This window comes from Acinonyx jubatus, chromosome A2 (genome assembly GCF_027475565.1).
Source record: "Acinonyx jubatus isolate Ajub_Pintada_27869175 chromosome A2, VMU_Ajub_asm_v1.0, whole genome shotgun sequence".
Taxonomy (NCBI): Eukaryota; Metazoa; Chordata; class Mammalia; order Carnivora; family Felidae; genus Acinonyx; species Acinonyx jubatus.
The window spans coordinates 102138203-102154485 of NC_069383.1; the positions used below are offsets into that span (position 1 = coordinate 102138203).

Below are 16283 nucleotides of genomic sequence, written 5' to 3' on the forward strand. Positions count from 1 at the left end.
AGATCAGGAAGGTTCTGCAGGCACAGACTCCTAACTGTGTCCGCTCAGGCAGCGAGGCACCGCAGACTAACGGCCTGGCCTCAAAGCCCTGCCAGCGTGCTCTTCTCGGTTCTGAAATGAATACTTCAGAGCCACGGAAGGAGAGCGTGCATCTTTCTCCGGTCCAGCAAATTCGTAAAAGTTATCATGAAAACACGCTGGGCTGTTTCATGGGGACAGGAAGTCAGGCCATTTTATCATCACACTCAATAAAAAGGAGATACTCATCATATGAATGGCAGTGCTGTTTACCAGCATGACTGGAGTAACAATTCAATCAGTACTATTGTTCCTTCTACCCTTACTGTCACTGCCACAACAAGAGGAACGTCCCATAGTGTATCTTCCAATGGTCTTAAACGCTCCATATGCACGTCCTTGTATCGGTGATGTCCCAGGTGGTTAATGAACAGGACGGTCAAGATGTAGCTCATTGGGTCAAGCATGAAGGAGGGTGGTGTGGACACATGCATTCACAACATTTACGCCATGGAAATGGAGGATGAGGTGAACACGCGTTTGTTTTCTAGAAGCGAAGCATATACTTACGAGAGAAAGATTTGGGAATGAGTGCATGAAAATCCCTAAAGCCATCGGCCCCATATGTAACTGCAATAAAGAAGGAGAAAGAAAGCTGGCTTTTGACAGTGTTCACAAGATACAGTCAGAGTTTAAAAGAAAGGGTCATTTTATTTCTTTTAAAAGAAAGCATGCTTGCTCGAAACCCACAGTTGGCTACTCGTCTGCCACTCAGCCTTCGTACAGGCCACTCAATGGTAACACGGTGCTGCTTGGAGGCAGGACCACAGCGCATGGCATGTTATCACCTAACCTCTGCTGTGCCAAACATCTTAGGGGCAGTAACGAAAGCAGTGTGCTTCTTAGCGGGCTGAGCGCATGGCAGATTTTCTTCATTCGGCTTTCAACATTTTCTTAGAAAGTGTTCGTAGAAAATCAGCAATGTTCACACCGCACCCTGAGTGGGGAAAAATTAGTGTTTTCCCCCACCTCAGAACGAGCTATCAATTTCTGTGGGTATTCCTTATCAGCCGCTCTCATAAATGTTATCAGCGCCTCAGATCTTCAAGTCCTTGCTCTGTGTTTGTAGGTCAGAGCTTCCCGACACGTGTCTATGTCTGAAGGCTTAGCAGCTGCCACCCACGCGCACCCATGGAGGCACGCGTGGAGACACGTGTGTGCGCGCATACACGCACACGGAGTTTTCTCTCCAAGGGGGGCATCCCGACGTCTGTCAGAGTGGCGAGCGCAGCCTAGCCGCTAAATTAAACTTGTTGGAGCAGCCACCGAATTAGCAGAGGCAAGACGATGGTGTCCCCACAGGAAACGGACCTCCCGGACGTTGCTGGAACCCGTTTCAGCCTCCATACTCCTCTGACTACAGACCCTCTCCCTGCTTCCCGTGAAATATTGACTAAAATACTGGGATAATGGGCAAGCATCATTTGGAGAGAGACTCTCAAAGGTGCTCCTCGAAGTGACCACCTTAATCATTTCCTAGCAAACCCTCAGCCTCATTTACACTGTCCCTTGACGGTCTAAACCTCACAGAGACCGTCACTGTCACATGGCCCACGTGGAACAGGCAGGTCAGCGGTGGCTTGCCCGGGCGCACGTGTGCTCGGTGTCCACAGCCAGCCAGCAAAATGAGGCCGATTTTTCAGCGGGCTCTGCACTGAGCTTCGACTCCCTGGGTCACCTTTTCCAGTCTCTGGCTCTCTGTGCTCAGGGGTACAACCATCTCAGGTAATGGGGGTATTTAAAGGGCAACGTATTGCCTTTTGAAAACGGGGGCATCACCATACGTGATAGAAGACAGATGAAAAGGCATCGCGGCCACACGCCCCGAGATATTGCTCAGATTGCTGCTTTGGGGCCTCAGCGTGACGCGACTGGGAGGTCAGTTTCCCCGGGTGTCCTCTTAGGACACAGCTTGTCTGCATCATGATGCGACCACAATTCAGACAAGCTTTATAATGTCTGTCCTTCATATTTGATTCCCTAAAATGGACACCAAGTTTAAAAAACAGAACATGGCTGTAGCTACAGAGTTACTCTACTCACCCCGCTAGGAAAGCTGAGCCGATAGGAGTTCACGCTCACTCACGCACCACACGCGTTTGTGCACAACCGACTTCTCGGTTCAGAAGGACGTGGCCTCCTTATGGACGGTAATTACGCACAACAGGAGAATGTGACACTCACCTTGTCCTGTCCTGTCCAGCCTGGTCCTGTCCTATCTGGTCCTATCCTGTCCTGTCCAGTTTTGTCCACTTTTGTCCTGTCCAGTCTGGTCCTATCCTGCCCTGTTCTGTCCAGTCCGGTCCTGTCTTGTTCTGTCTGGTCCTGTCCTGACTGGTGCTGCCTGGTCCCGTCTTGTCCAGTCCAGTTCCGTCCTATGTCTGTCCTGTCAGGTCCTACCCTATTCTATTTCAGTCTACTTTCATGCAAGGCATTCACTGGGGGTTTTGTAAATGCCAGGTACTTGCAAAGAACTTTCCATAAACTGCCTTTTATCTTCACCACCGTCCTACGTGGCAGGAACTATCACTAGTTTATCAGAGAGGAGACTGGGGCTCTGCAGAAGTTCTGGAACCTGTCCTCCTGGAGGTTAGCATGTGAATGCGCAAATCTGAGACTGTATCTAATGAATGCATTACAGCCAGTATTCCAAACACACATTCTCCCTATGCAGGAAGGGCCTTTGAGAAGCTGTGTTTTCTCTTCCATGGTGCTTGAGAGGCATCAGGAAGGGTGTTACCACAGCTGCACATGCACGTTCGCACTTAGGTGTGCACGCACACACACACATACTCACCTGCCCATGGGAGTCACAGTGCATTGATCAATAGTCCCCCGCAAGATGAAATGAGTTAACAACGAGCGATTTGGAAAGCACGGCCCCCCTGGCACTGCCCTCCGTGTGGCTTCCCCACCCCAGCTCATCCGGGCCCCGTCACAGTGTCTCATGAGTCCCTCTCCTCCCCTCAGCAGGCTGGTCCAGGGGTCATGCAATCAGATGGTGCTCATGTCTCCGGTGGGCACTCAGATGGGCCACAAAACCCTCCTTCTCACTCATGCGGGCAGATGTCTTATAGGTGCAGACCTGTCCTGCCCCTTATCTCAGTGCTGCTCGTAAGCCTAACACTCGTGGCAAAGCAGACCTTCTCGATGGTGCTAGAAGCCCGTGGGAGACGGGAAGTGATTATCTCCCGATAGGCTTTCAGGCCCGTCTTCGGTTCCTTAGTAAATTCCACCCCAAACTTTAGGCCGTTGTTTTACAAAAGGGTACAGATTAAAAAAAAAAAAAAAAGACTCAATGTATCTTAAATTTTCTGAATGTCACAAAACACATTTTTCTTGTCAAGTACAAACTGAGTTCATTTGGTTAGGAGTTTTCAATTCGCCACATTGTCACTAATATTTTCAAAGAAAACGCTGTGGGTGCCTCAGATTCTGAATTCTATTCGGATTGCCAAATTGACGAACGTCCTGGAAAAACAGATTAAATGCCCACAAACCACACTTTTCAGTTTGCGTTGGGTCGTGCCCGTAAACTTCTCATGATGTTGTCAGTTCAGGGAGACATTAAGACAGACCTGAGATCTTCAAAACAGGAGGAGGAAGTCGGCTCTACTTTCTAGCCAAAGGACACTGACAATTTTCTGGGGAGAGTAAACACGTTTAGATTTGTATTTAGAATTCAGAAATACACCGGAGTCTGACTTTTATACGTATTCTTCCAATCACATTAGCCTGTTGGGCACGGTCGGATCATTAGTGTGCTATTCACTGGTGTCAGTGTGGTTTGCAGCGACCTTTGCAAGGCTTACACATCTAGTGTTTCCTGTCCCTGTGCCAGCCAGAGGGTGTCCGATCGGGGCGGTAAAGAGAGGCAAAGGGCAGGACCGGGTGACCGTCACTAGAGCGCAAACAGCACGGCCGTGCTCCCGCTAGAGAACTAGTTAACCTGGCCAGGTACCAAATCTTGATTCTCTTGAAATTTGTCCATACCTACGCATTCCCAGGATGGATATTTGTTTCTTAGCCCTCCAGGTTCTACCAGGGGAGGAGAGAGTGCCAGCTGATGTCTCCTGACTGCTCCAGCCTTACGGAAGAGGGGGCTGAACTGCAGACAAGCTTAAAGTCTAACCCACGGATGGAGAGCCGGGGGCGAGCGCTGGTGTGAGGTCAAACCACCTTCTTTCCAGGCTTTGAGGGCGCTGGGGCTCAGGTGATGGGTGTCTCACTCAGCCCTGTCCCCTGCATGGCCCCAGCCATATGCCACGCACCAACGGGCACACAAAATGTTTATAAAAGAAGGCAGCAGACATGCACCAGGCCCTCCTGGCTGTGGGAAATCACCTGGGCTCTGTCACCGCCTGGCAACCCAAATCCAAACTCAAGGGCTTTCTCCAGACCCAGCTAGCCTCCTTCTATCCCACCTGTGCCCACGGCACTCGGTTCTGGATTCCCCAAGTTCTAACGCATGTGGGGGTCTCACCTCCACCCTGACCTTCCCGCCCACTTCTCCCGAGCTTCTGCAGGCTTTTCTCTTCCTGCTTTCCAGTCACGTCCCTTCCCAGCACCGCCACCCAGCCAAGGCTGCCTCAGCCTTTGCCACATCCTGCCAGCACTTCCTGTCACCGCCTGGCACGGAGGTGGGTATACATCTTGTGGTCCTTGCCTTCGGGCCCCTCTTCTGGTCGATCTTGCCCGCTGCCTTGAGACGGTCATGCTAAAGCCTGCCTTCCTCCGCTCACATCCACTCCCCAAACTTCCACTGGTCTGCACCAGTACTGTGAGGCCGAGATCCCGAGTCCTGGGTCTAGGTCCCTCCAGGACCGGTCAGCAGTGACAGTGACTCTCCCAGCCGATCATCCCATTCAGATCATCAAAGGCACGCACCTGACAGAAACACGCAAGGAAAATCAAACCCGCCTCATTTGCAGATACCTTCACTCAGCTGTGCGTATAATTACCTCCTAACTAAAGAGGGAGACGCAGAATCCCAAGCAGGCTCCGGGCTCTGAGCTGTCAGCACAGAGCCCGATGTGGGGCTCGAACTCACGAACTGCGAGCCCGTGACCCAAGCCGCCCAGGCGCCCCCTGAGCCCAACTTCTGTGCTCAGATTAAGAGGCGACAAGTATTTTCTTCCCTTCCTCCTGTGCCTCGCCTACAGTGTTCAAGGTACTCATCACAGGACTGCTGAGTCAACAGACTTTACTACTACTTTCTGAAGACAGCCATCCGATCACGTAAACGTTTTCAGAAGTTCACGCACCTCCAGGGAGAAGCTGCCAAGTATGTGGCAGAAAGCACTGTGTTTCCTGGGTCGGTTGTGCGTGAAGCTCCCGGGGCACCCAGTGTATCGGGGAGCAAGCTAGGAACGGGGGAGACCGCTCTTGCCGGGGTTTGTTCCAGGCTGGACCCTCCTGCAGTTCACATAACCGAGCACGGGCGGACCGGCTTTCACTCTGGATGGGTCGCTGGGCTCCTGCTGTGTGCTGAGTCTTATCAACTCATGGGGAGGGGTGTGGCTCCTGGACAGTGGGGTGCAGGGGGCTTCAGGTCAGAGGCGTGACTGGCACTCGGCTCTGCCTCCCATCAGCTGTGCGGACCGAGCGCTCAACGCGACCAACTCCGAGCCTCGGTTTCCTCACCCGCCAAGTGGGGATAATCGTATCTATTCTGTCTGGTTCACGTGAAGATTCAGGCGCGTGGTGGGCCGTAGCTTTTTTTCTCAGTGGAAAGACATCGGCAGATAAAGAGAGACGCATATCTCATCAACAAAAAGATTTGGGGCTTCTGGGATCAGCCGTGGCCCACTGACAGGTGCCAATGCGGAAAACCAACGCTTTGTGGGACCTGCCATGACCAGGACAGATGTCCTCAGGGAAACTGCTCTTGGCACCTTGGAATTTTGAGTCTACGCAGGCTTTCGTCCCAAATACTCCTGTTGGGTGCTCCCGTCTGTCTGGGAAAGACCCTGACCGTGTTTCAGGCAAACTGCCAGGTGGTGGGACAATTCTGGTTGTTTCTATTGGGACCTGACTGCGATGGGCTGAAGTCCACTTTGCTTTACTTCAAACTGCGGCTGTCAGACCTGCCTTCCGGAGCAGATGGCACACAGAGCTGACCACCGGAGGAAAAGCCAGCTTCTGACCCTCTCTCCCTGCACACGGCACAGCCGGGGACCTCTCCTACTGTGGTTGATGTTTTCTGAATACACTTGTAATGCCGCACAGTGAGCTAAGTAGGAGAGAAGAAAAGCTGACTCACAGACCTGTAGTTTAGAAAGGGGAAAACAGGAAGCAAAGACTTTCTTTCCGAAGGGTCCAAGGGAGAATATGGCAGGTTCAGGCACGACGATTCTGTTGATGGGATGCTCCGTCAGAGTCGCCGCTTTGGTGACCCCGCAGCCTCCTGTCACCCACCCTCTCGGACACAGTTCATCACAACCTGGGGATGAAACACTCACCAGACTCAAGGACAGTTGAGGGATAGTTATGTCCTCCTTGCTTTTTCATTTTTTTTTAATGAAAAAGTAACTTTTTTTGGTAAAAATAAGATTTGCTTCTTCTTTTTTAAATGTTTATGTATTTTGAGAGAGAGAGAGAGAGCAAGCACACAAGGGAGGTGCAGAGAGGGGGAGAGAGAGAGAGAGAGAGAGAGAGAGAGAGAGAGAGAGAGAGAGTCTCAAGCAGGCTCCACGCTGTCAGCACAAAGCCCGACACAGGGCTCGAACTTACGCCCCTGAGATCATGACCTGAGCTGAAATCAAGAGTCGGACGCTCAACCGACTGAGCCCCCCAGGAGCCCCAAGATTTGCCTGTCCTGAAGACAGCAGGTATACACAAGGGTCAAGATGAAATTTTCTGAAATTCAACTCCAAGCCCTATAACAAATCTAGAGAAATCATGAAGGGGAGAAAGTGGGGAGGTGGTGATAAGAACACAGTACGAGAGTGTGACCCAGGCTTACAAAGGGAGAAGGAAAGGGTCACCTTGGGGCCCGGAAGAAGGGCTGAGGGAGGTAGGAGGAGGTGCACCAATACTGACACGCCAGGAGGGTCCCGCCACGAGCCGGGGGATGAGCGAGTGTGGGGCCCCGGGCAGAAGTGATGACGCGAATGTCCTTTCCTCTCCCGAATCTCACAGGGAGGGATGTTTGTATCACACAGGCCAAAACAGGAAGGGAGGGACATTCTACAAAGCAGCCGTGCCAACGGGCGGTGGTGGCCACCCAGGTGTCTCCCTGGCCAGTGGATGCGTCCAGGTCCGGGCAAGGACAGGGACACCGGGCGTCCATCAGCCGTCCAGGCATGCGCTCCAGCGGACCTGGCCGCACACGTGTTCACATGTGGTTTTCCCGCTGACATGGTCTTACTGAACTCTCGCTGCCAGGCGGGAGGAGAGCACGGCACCGAAATGAGGTTTTGCAGAGTAAAGCAAACAAGCGCCACTGATTGTCCCCAAGGGTGGTCGCTGCGGGGGCCTTGAACGCAGCAGGGAGACGGCAGGGGACGCTGCTGCCTGCTGAGAAAGGGGGAAGGGCTGAGGAGGACAGAATCAGCACTGTCGCCTTCCTCCAGGAGCGGACACGGCCCCCCGCCAGGCTCAGCAAACACTCTTGGCCATTCCCTCCCTTCCCCGCGGCTGGCACCGTGTCAAGCCCCAAAGATTCCAGGAGCCCGGGCTCTGCTTCAAGGAGGCCACAGATAAAGTAATCTTCCCCGGGACACCCAGAGGGTGGGTCCCCTGCTGGCCCTCCCTTCCAGAAGCTCTGAGGGGTCCCTGCCAGAATTCCAAGCAACAGGTGACTCAGCAAAGGCACAGGAGGGTCGGGAAGAGCGGCTCGGGGGCTGGTGAGCCCCGGGGTGCGGGAGCAGGCTGGCTGTCGTCAGATGGGCGCCGGTCCCTACGGGCAGTGCTCGTGGGTTCCTCCTCGGGGGCGCCCGGTGGGCCAGCGTGCTGCAGGGGCAGCGAGGGATCTCATTCCTGCCTTTCCCCCTTCTTCCTGCCCTCCGCCCCCAAACACACTTCTCAGGCAGTGAGCCTGGGGCCGGGGGGTTGTGGGCAGGAAGTGCGAGACACCTTCACCACCTGCAGAGGAAGACGGGGGTCGAGGGTGGCCAGGGCTGAGGTGTGCAGGTGGGGCGGACGCATCTGGCCTGCGTGCCGGGGTGCACGTGTGTGTGTGCACGCGCCAATGCCACAAGGGTCACTCTTCTTGCACACACACTTACAAAGGCAGCTTGGAGACCCGAAGCTAGAGTGCCCGTCACCCACGGTGACTTTTAGGGTCAGAGACAGCAACGCAGGACGAGGGGGCAGCAGTCCCCGCGGCCCTCGTTACTCAGGGGCATGTCCGGTGTGCCGGCCCAGCGAGCAGGCTGCGGACAGAGGATCGGGAGTCACACCCGAGCCCCTGCCGTGTTTGGGACCCACGAAGCTCCTGCTCCTTCCGTTTCTGGGCCAGCAAGCAAAGCACTCCCCTGGGGACCCGGGGGGTGTGGCGGTCCGGACCTCTCATCTGGATGGGAAACTCACACAGAGGCGGTGGGAAGGCACAAGGCAAGTGATGTGGCTACTTTAAGCCTTTCGTAAGTAGCGTTAACTTACTGCGAAGGTCGAGATCCTTTTTAGGCTAGGATTATTTTTTTATTATTTAAAATTTTTTTTAATGTTTATTTTTGAGAGAGAGAGAGAGAGAGAGAGAGAGAGAGAGAGAGAGGCAAAGCACGATCAAGGGAGAGGCAGAGAGAGGGAGACACAGAATCAGAAGCAGGCTCCAGGCTGCGAGCTGTTAGCACAGAGCCCGACGCGGGGCTTGAACTCACGAACCACAAGGCCATGACCTGAGCGGAAGTCAGCTGCTTAACTGACTGAGCCACTCAGGTGCCCTGAGGAGCACCCTACTGTCTTTTTTTTTTTTTAATTTGTTTTTAACGCTTATTTATTATTGAAAGACAGAGGGTCAGAGTGTGAGCAGGGGAGGGGCAGAGGGAGAGGGAGACACAGAATCCGAAGCAGGATCCAGGCTCCGAGCTGTCAGCACAGAGCCCAACGTGGGGCTTGAACTCACGAACTGTGAGATTGTGGCCTGAGCTCAAGTCCGATGCTTCATTGACAGAGCCCCCCAGGCGCCCCTCCTAACAGATTCTTGAAAGCTCCCCCTTCCCTGCCCCCTTCTCCTTGATCTCTCTCTCTCACTATTTCCTAACTTTTAGCACTAGGCTCCGTGACCACTAAGCATATAGTGCTTTATCAGTGCTCACAAGGACGTCTGGGGATATTATCATCAGTGCTGGTCCCAGGGCTCGGGCTCTGACCACCCGGAGGGGAGGCGGAGGTAGGTTTGGGAAGGACCTGCCTGCACCCTCCTTCCCCCACCCCTGCCCCCAGAGGCGCCGGGGGCTTGAGAGACCATCACTGCCTCACCAAGTCTCAGTCCCCTCACCGACTCAAAGGTCCCGTCCCGTCCCCACACACCGGGAGAGCGGAAGGGCAGCGAGCCACAGAGCAGAGATGCCGGAGGCCCCACGGTGTCCCTCTGGAATTCGCTCATTACTCAGTTCATTACTCATTACTCCTGCTTCCCGGCACCTCGGCCCAAACTGCACAGGTCTTGGGAAGAACCTTCGAAGATCAGGCTGTCTTCCTGGTAGATGTCAGCTGCTTCTCAGGATTCGAGTGTCTCAGAAAGTCCTGGGCTTCACTTAAGCGAGTTTCTTTGAACCGAGAGGGGTTCCTCCCTTCCCCTCCGCTCTGTCGTTTTATGATTCAACACTGTTTACCCGGAAGCACATGGAAAGGACCAGCGCAGGCCATGCTGGCTCCCACGCCACATCCAACCGACTACACAAGCAAGGTCCACGTCGAGGCTGCTCGGCCCCCGCGGCTGACCCCGCGCCCTCGTGAGCGGCTACCGCGTGCCCGCCATCATGTGGCACGCTCTGCATACAACAGCGCTTCCGATTTTGAAGCAGCCCCGTGTGGCAACTGCGACCTTAGTTTACAAAGGAGGGAAATTGGGCCCCAGAGGCCACCTGCTGGGACGGGGCAGAGCAGGGACTCGAACCCACACACTTCACCCCAGAGCTCGTCTTTGTCACTCCAAGGCTGCCCTGTGTGCCCACCTGCTTTGAGAGTCAAACACATCACAGCGACCGAGATCAGAATGCCTGGGTGGGGCGAACCCTCCTGGATAGCAGTTCAGGAGCTTATGACAGGAGGCCACTGGATGGAGCCACCCTGCACGGCCCCGGAGGGCAGAACCACCCCGCACGGCCCTGGAGGACAGAGCCACCCTGCACGGTCTCGGAGGACGGAGCCACCCTGCATGGCCCTGGAGGACGGAGCCACCCTGCACGGCCCTGGAGGACGGAGCCACCCTGCATGGCCTCGAAGGACAGAGCCACCCTGCACGGCCCTGGAGGACAGAGCCACCCTGCACGGCCTCGAAGGACAGAGCCACCCTGCATGGCCCTGGAGGACAGAGCCACCCTGCACGGCCCTGGAGGACGGAGCCACCCTGCACAGCCTTGAAGGGCAGAACCATCCTGCACGGCCCTGGAGGACGGAGCCACCCTGCACGGCCCTGGAGGATGGACACATCCCGCATGGCCCTGGAGGACAGAGCCACCCTGCATGGCCTCAAAGGACAGAGCCACCCGGCATGGCCTCAAAGGACAGAGCCACCCTGCACAGCCTCGAAGGGCAGAGCCACCCTGCATGGCCCTGGAGGACGGAGCCAGCCTGCATGGCCCTGGAGGACAGAACCACCCTGCACAGCCTCAAAGGGCAGAGCCACCCTGCACGGCCCTGGAAGACGGAGCCATCCTGCACGCCCTCAGAGGACCGGTGTATGTTCCAGGCACTGCACGCGTTGGGTGCAAAGCCCCGAGTGGGTCACAAGAGCCATCTCTGGGGGAAGACACAGTCTCTGGCTGCAGGAATGTGAGGGTGAGCAGAGAAAGGCCCACGCGAAACCCCAGCCCTGCCCCCAGGGAGTAGAGCGTGAGAGGAAGTCCTCATTCTCAGGGAGATGGTTGTGTCCACCGTGGGGACAGCGTGGTGGGAGAGGGAACACAGGTCTGGCTTCCAGGAAGGGCAGCAATGCAGGGATGGTGGTGTGTGTGTGACGGGTGGTCCTCCCCACTGCCTAGACTGTGGGGCTGCAGAGGGGGACGATGGGGCAGCCGAGATGAAGTCGGGGGTCCCTTGCGGGAACGGGGTCAAGGTCAGGATGGAGGTGGCCAGGGGCAGGGGGACTCTGGGCAGAGGACACTGTCCCCACACCCCACAGACAGAGGGACACTGGGGGCCGTGGGGTGGCCTGGAGGGAAGAGGCTCCCGAAGCAGAAACACGCACCTGCAGGCTCGCGGCCTCAGGCCCCAGCTGGAATACGGCCGCGGATGGGAAACTCCAGGCTTCCGAGGAAAACCATCCCAGCGATCGCCGGCCCTCGGGTTTCCAGAAGCCCCAACTTCTGCATTCTGTCCGGCCCTCTGTCCACACCAGCTCCCCTCCTCCCCCCTCTGCCCCCGTCCAGATGCCTCCAGGAGGCAGGGCCCGAGAGTGCGATTGTGACACGGAGGCATGTGTCATATTGTAACTGGGTTTCCACATCCTCCTGGCTGAATTGTAAGTGCCTAGAAGAGGAACAAGGGCGAATAATGAAATATAGGGATGCAGGAAAAGAGGAAGCCACCGCGAGACACCAGGCCAACCGAAATGCGGACACTTACGGAGAAGTGACAGAAAGGGAAGCAGGAGTCAGGAATTGCATTCGGTGGCTGGGCCAGGCGCACACACACGTATGCACAGATGCACACTCAGAGGCACAGACTCTCACACTCACACGCCCAGGCGCACAGAGGCAGACTCTCACACGGACACACACTCACAGACACATCCACACACACGTTATACACAGACTCACGCACACTTATACACACTCACACACACATAGACACAGACATGGACACTCAGATACACACAGACACACACATATACACAGACACACACATGAACACTCAAATACACACAGACTCACACACACTTATACACACTCACACACACACATGCACACTCACACACACACATGTACACAGACACACACATGCACACTCATAAATACATACAGACTCACACACACATATATACACAGATACACACACACTTATACACAGACACAGACTCACACACACATACAGACATGCACACTCACAGATACACATCGACTCACACACACACACGTACGCAGACACACTCACAGACACACACATGCTCCCAGATACATGCTCTCACACATATATGCACACAGTTACAGACTCTCAAACACACACATGCATATGCACACACTCATACAGAGACTCACACACAGATGCACACACACAGACATACATACTTACACAAAGACACAAACACAGACACAGACTTTCACACACAGATGCACTCACATACATTCACACAAACGCATATTCTCACACACACACACACATGCGCACATGCATATACACACTCTACACACACACTCACAGACACACAAACATATACACACCCACCCACATATGCACAGATAATGCTCTCACCTGGACATGTATACACTCACTATATATACACACATACATATACACCCCCATACACACAAAGTCTTACACGCACACATTCTCACATACACAGACTCACACACGCTTACACATACACGCTCATACACAGGCACACATATTCTCACACAGACACACACACAGACCTCTACACATACACACACACACTCACACATACATACCCACGTACTTCTATACAGCTTCACTCAGATACACACACATATGGATACGCACCCTCACAGAGACATGTACATACACTCACACTTGCATACACACTTTCACACAGACACACATACTCTCGCATACACAGTCACACACACACTGTCTCCTATATGCATACAGTCACGCTCACGCATATGTGCACACACACATACCGTCTCGCGTACACAGACACAGAGTCACATGCTCGCACGCACACTCACACACGCTCATGAGCCTTTCCTCATCAGAGCAGACTTCTGCAAGGCAAGGCTGTCCTCGCCCGGGCCCCAGAATGAGGGACCAGTCCGGGCCGCGGCCCAGCTGTGTGAGGAGGTCCCGTCCCTGCATCCCCCGCATGTCTGCCCTCAGTGGTGTGAGGTCCAGAAAATCCCTGGTAATTCTAGGGGGCCATGCTGTTATTTCTCTCTGCCACTTAAAAGGCTGGAGTAAAACAGGGTGAAATTTCCTTGCGGCGTAATCGACACTGTAATCTTGGAGCTCAGACCAAAACGATGGAAAAACGAACAGAAAACGTTAAGGACATTCAGGCAGATCCCCTTTGGGACTAAAAATACCCTTTCAAGAAACGAGAACAGACAGAGAGGAAAAAGCACGAAACTTAGGGAAGAAGGAGAAAGAAGTTGTGAATTAACCGGTTTGTGGTATTTTCTGCGTGTGGAGATAACCAGCAGGACTCTGGGTCAAAGGCATTCCCACTGGAGGGGCGAGGAGGTCGCCGAGAAAAATCCTTATCTACCGTTTTCACAGGCGTGTGATGCAAGGGCGAGGGCCCTGCCGAGGGGGCCTCACCTCCAAGGCCTCTGGATTCACATGGGAAGCTCCCTCCAGGCACAGGTTTTAAAACGAATGCCCCCCTCTTCCCTGTTCGCTGGCGTCCAAGAGAAATAGTGGCTACTACCCCCAGGAATTATTACTGTTCTTGCAGAAAAACTGCTGCTTATCTCTTGAGACGTTACGCGTGAATAGAACCTTCCCGGGATCGTTTCTTTCCATTCGTTCTTTGCAAGCGAGCACAGAACCGTTGCCATGAATTACAAACCAGAGAAGGCTCCGCGCACGGCCCGTGGGCAGAGCTCGGACGTGCGGGCAGCTCAGGACGGCCCTGCGCATCCTCCCTCCCGTCCTGCTGTCAGGCCTCTCCGGGCCCTGGCCCCTGCTTATGTTCTTCAACCCTTCATCACCGCCTGCTGATGGCCTGGACCCTCTAGATGCTTCCCCCTCCCTCACCTCCTAGAAGTGAGCTTCTGTCTGACCACAGGGAGAACTCCGGGGCTCAGCTGTTTCCCCGAGCAGAGGGCGGCTGGTCAAATTTCCACCGACAGAGCCAACTGCCAGGGCTGTGACCCACCCTCCAGGCTTCCTGGGTGAATGTTCTAGACGACACTCTACTCCTCACACATGGTTCCTACCCCAACGTGACACTGTGGACCCTGCAGTGTTGGCGCCCAGGCATGCCACGTAAAACCAAGCCCCTGACGTTTTCCTCCACACGTAAACCTGAGTCTTACCGAGCACCTGTGATGCTGTCGCTCGTGACACCCACCGAGGATGGGACGTCTGCCCCATGGCCACGGGCCTGCCACCAGGGGCACTGATGGCTGCCATGTGAGACCCTCCCCTGTATCAGCAAAATGGAGGTGGCCAGTGCTAGCCAGCATGGGGAGCTACCAGCCTGTGATTCCAAAATGTCCCAGTTCTTTTTTTCCCTTCAGTTTGGCAGCTTGGTTTCTCAACTCTGAACCCTGTTTCTTTCTTTTCTTTCTTTCTTCCTTCCTTCCGTCCTTTCCTTCCCTTATCTCTTTCTTTCTTCCCTTCCTTCCTCTTTCTTTCATTTTCTTTCTTTTCTTTCTTTCTTTTCTTTCTTTCTTTCTTTCTTTCTTTCTTTCTTTCTTTCTTTCTTTCTCCCTCCCTCCCTCCCTCCCTTCCCTTTTCCCTTTATCTTTCTTTCTTTCTCTTCCCTTCCTTCCTCTCTTCCTCCCTTTTTTCTTTTCTTTCTTTTACTCTTTCTTTCTTCCTTCCCTTCCTTCCCTTTTCCCTTTCTTTCCTTTTCTTTCTTTCTTTCTTTCTTCCCTTCCTTCCTCTCTTCCTCCTTTTCTTTTCTTTCTTCTTTCTTCCTTCCTTCCTTCTTTCCTTCCCTTTTCCCTTTCTTTTCTGTTCTTTCTTTCTTTCTCCCTCCTTCTCTCTCTTTCTTCCTTTCTTTCTTCCTTCCTTTCTATCTATCCAAAAAATGATACACAATAGCAAAGACCTCACCTGGGCACCACACCACCCCTCCATCCCACCTGCAGCCTGTTGGCCACCTTTCATCTGCTGTGGGCAGGTGTGCCCTGTGCACCCCATGTCAGCTGCTCAGCTGTGCCATATTCTGTCTCTCTGCCCAGGGCATTGGAGGCTCCGGGAAAACCTGTGCTGTGCACCAGCAGCTCCCAACCAGGACCCTCACCCTCCACGGGGCAGCCCTTGGCCAGTGGGGGTGCCGTGCATGCCCCCTCCTGCATTCTGCCCCCCCGAGGGGGGAGGGAGCTCTGGTGGGATGGAAGCCTGGTCCCCCACAGCAGTGGCAGGTGCATATCTGCATGGGTTTTCCCTTGTCCCTGCTCCCCTGTCTCTTGATCCTGCCCCCCACCAGGCTGGAGAACAACCTCACACTTCAGAGTCAGGAAGAATTGATCGAGAAGCATCTCGCACGCACAAATGGCAAACCTGGGGTTTTTGAGCCCCCAGTGACTGATACACCAGTGTCTGCAGATGCTCTGGGGGAATTCTGCCTTCTCTGGACCCTCTGTCATTGAGGTTTTCTGTTTGTTTTGTCTTGTTTTTGGCATAGAGGTTTTTTTTTAATTTAATTTTTTAATATTTATTTACTTATTTAACTGTTTATTTTTGAAGGAGAGACAGCGTGTGAGCAGGGGAGAAGCAGAGAGAGAGGGAGACACAGAATCCGAAGCAGGCTCCAGGCTCTGAGCCATCAGCCCAGAGCCCGACGCGGGGCTTGAATTCACAAACCGTGAGATCATGACCTGAGCCAAAGTCAGACGCTTAAATGACTGAGCCACCCACGTGCCCCAGTGTTTATTTTTCAGAGAGAGGGAGAGAGGGAGAGAGAAAGTATGCAAGGTGTGTGGGGTGGGGGCAGAAAGAGAGGGAGACACAGAATGCAAAGCAGGCTCCAGGCTCTGAGCTGTCAGCACAGATCCTGACCTGGGGCTCTCTCACGAACCGTGAGATCATGACCTGAGCCGAAGTCAGCCACTTGACCGAATGAGCCACCTGGGCGCCCGTGGCATTGAGTTTTAATACAATTCCTGCATCCTGCATCTGGGACAGGCTGGGTCCCCAGGCCAAGGGATCCCCTGCCTGATAACCAAGGTGCCGGGAGACGTATGTAA

General features: G+C 54.2%; 1 protein-coding gene across 23 annotated transcripts in view; it reads right to left on the bottom strand.

The window, feature by feature from the left end:
- IKZF1 (IKAROS family zinc finger 1) overlaps positions 1 to 16283 on the bottom strand; it is a 98588-nt gene that overhangs the window by 33575 nt on the left and 48730 nt on the right. For 14 of the 23 annotated variants that reach the window (XM_053218717.1, XM_053218718.1, XM_053218720.1 and 11 more), the window contains one exon: positions 589 to 648. The exons of 7 other annotated variants lie outside the window; for them this stretch is intronic. In XM_053218717.1, coding sequence (XP_053074692.1) covers positions 589 to 648 — 60 coding nt within the window. Of the gene's footprint in view, positions 1 to 588; positions 649 to 11434; positions 14090 to 16283 lie in introns of those variants that run through there. 2 more of the 23 variants (XM_053218727.1, XM_027046085.2) reach the window with 1 other exon arrangement.